At 38.5% G+C, this 1196-nt stretch overlaps 1 protein-coding gene across 1 annotated transcript in view; it reads left to right on the forward strand.

Annotated features, from left to right (window-relative positions):
- Positions 1–3: 3 nt before the first annotated feature.
- LOC103607994 (olfactory receptor 11G2-like) overlaps positions 4–1196 on the forward strand; it is a gene marked incomplete at its 5' end in the record, with an annotated part of 8372 nt that continues 7179 nt past the window's right edge. The window contains one exon of the mRNA XM_008592438.1: positions 4–592. Coding sequence (XP_008590660.1) covers positions 4–592 — 589 coding nt within the window. The remainder of the gene's footprint in view (positions 593–1196) is intronic.

Below are 1196 nucleotides of genomic sequence, written 5' to 3' on the forward strand. Positions count from 1 at the left end.
GGGTCTACAGAATGCTTTTTCCTGGCAGTTATGGCATTTGATCGGTACCTCGCCATCTGCCAACCTCTACATTACCCCACCCTTATGACTGGACATCTCTGCAACATCCTTGTGGTCAGTTGCTGGGTACTTGGTTTCCTCTGGTTCCTGATTCCTATCACTGTCATTTCCCAGATGTCCTTCTGTGGATCCAGGATTATTGACCACTTCCTGTGTGACCCAGGTCCTCTGTTAGCCCTCACATGTACCAAAGCCCCTGTAATAGAGTTGACTAGTTCCACCTTGAGTTCTCTACTTTTGTTTATTCCCTTTATCTTCATTGTGAGGTCCTATGCTTTGGTCCTGAGAGCTGTGTTAAGGGTCCCATCAGCAGCTGGACGAAGAAAGGCCTTCTCCACTTGTGGGTCCCATTTGGCTGTGGTTTCCCTTTTCTATGGCTCAGTGATGATTATGTATGTGAGCCCAACATCTGAGCATGAAGCTGGAATGCAGAAGATTGTGACTTTGTTTTATTCTGTGGTTACTCCATTCATTAACCCTGTAATATATAGTCTGAGGAACAAAGATATGAAACATGCAATGAAGAAATTACTGGGAACATAAAATTAAGTCTTAGTTTAAAATATTTTGAGAGACAGAATCTGTTTTTAACTTCCGTATTTAAAAGAAAACTAACTGATGTCACTCAGAAAATTGTTCATATTATTTTTGAACTTTATACATCACAATGGGTTTTTTAATTTTCTAGAGTTTGTAGGGCTATGAGGGATCTTGAAAATGTACTGAAAATGTACTCCATCACCCTAATTTTACAACTGATAGAGCTGTAGGTTGAAAAAATTGAGTTGAGTTTTTTGGGGAAATATTATTAAAAACCTCCTGCCAACCAATAAAACCTCCATAAAGGTAAAAGAGAAAAGAAAACAGTTTTGTTATTGAATAGGCATTAAACAAGAATGCAACGTGCATCACAGGCAATCCACTAAGAGATTGCAAAGACAGAAAAAAATCACCCTTTTATATAGCGAAGCAAATACAACCCACTACCTACATGTTCTCAAAATTAACAGTAACTAGTCTTCAAGAGGACTTGACAGGATTATATGTCACATGTGTTTCGTCCTAGATTCACCCGGTAATTGGAGTAGCTGTCTATATTTGCTGATTGGCTTTATAAAAATAAAAAAATAAACTCC

The sequence above is a fragment of the Galeopterus variegatus genome, unplaced genomic scaffold (genome assembly GCF_000696425.1).
Source record: "Galeopterus variegatus unplaced genomic scaffold, G_variegatus-3.0.2 Scaffold7926, whole genome shotgun sequence".
Lineage (NCBI taxonomy): Eukaryota > Metazoa > Chordata > Mammalia > Dermoptera > Cynocephalidae > Galeopterus > Galeopterus variegatus.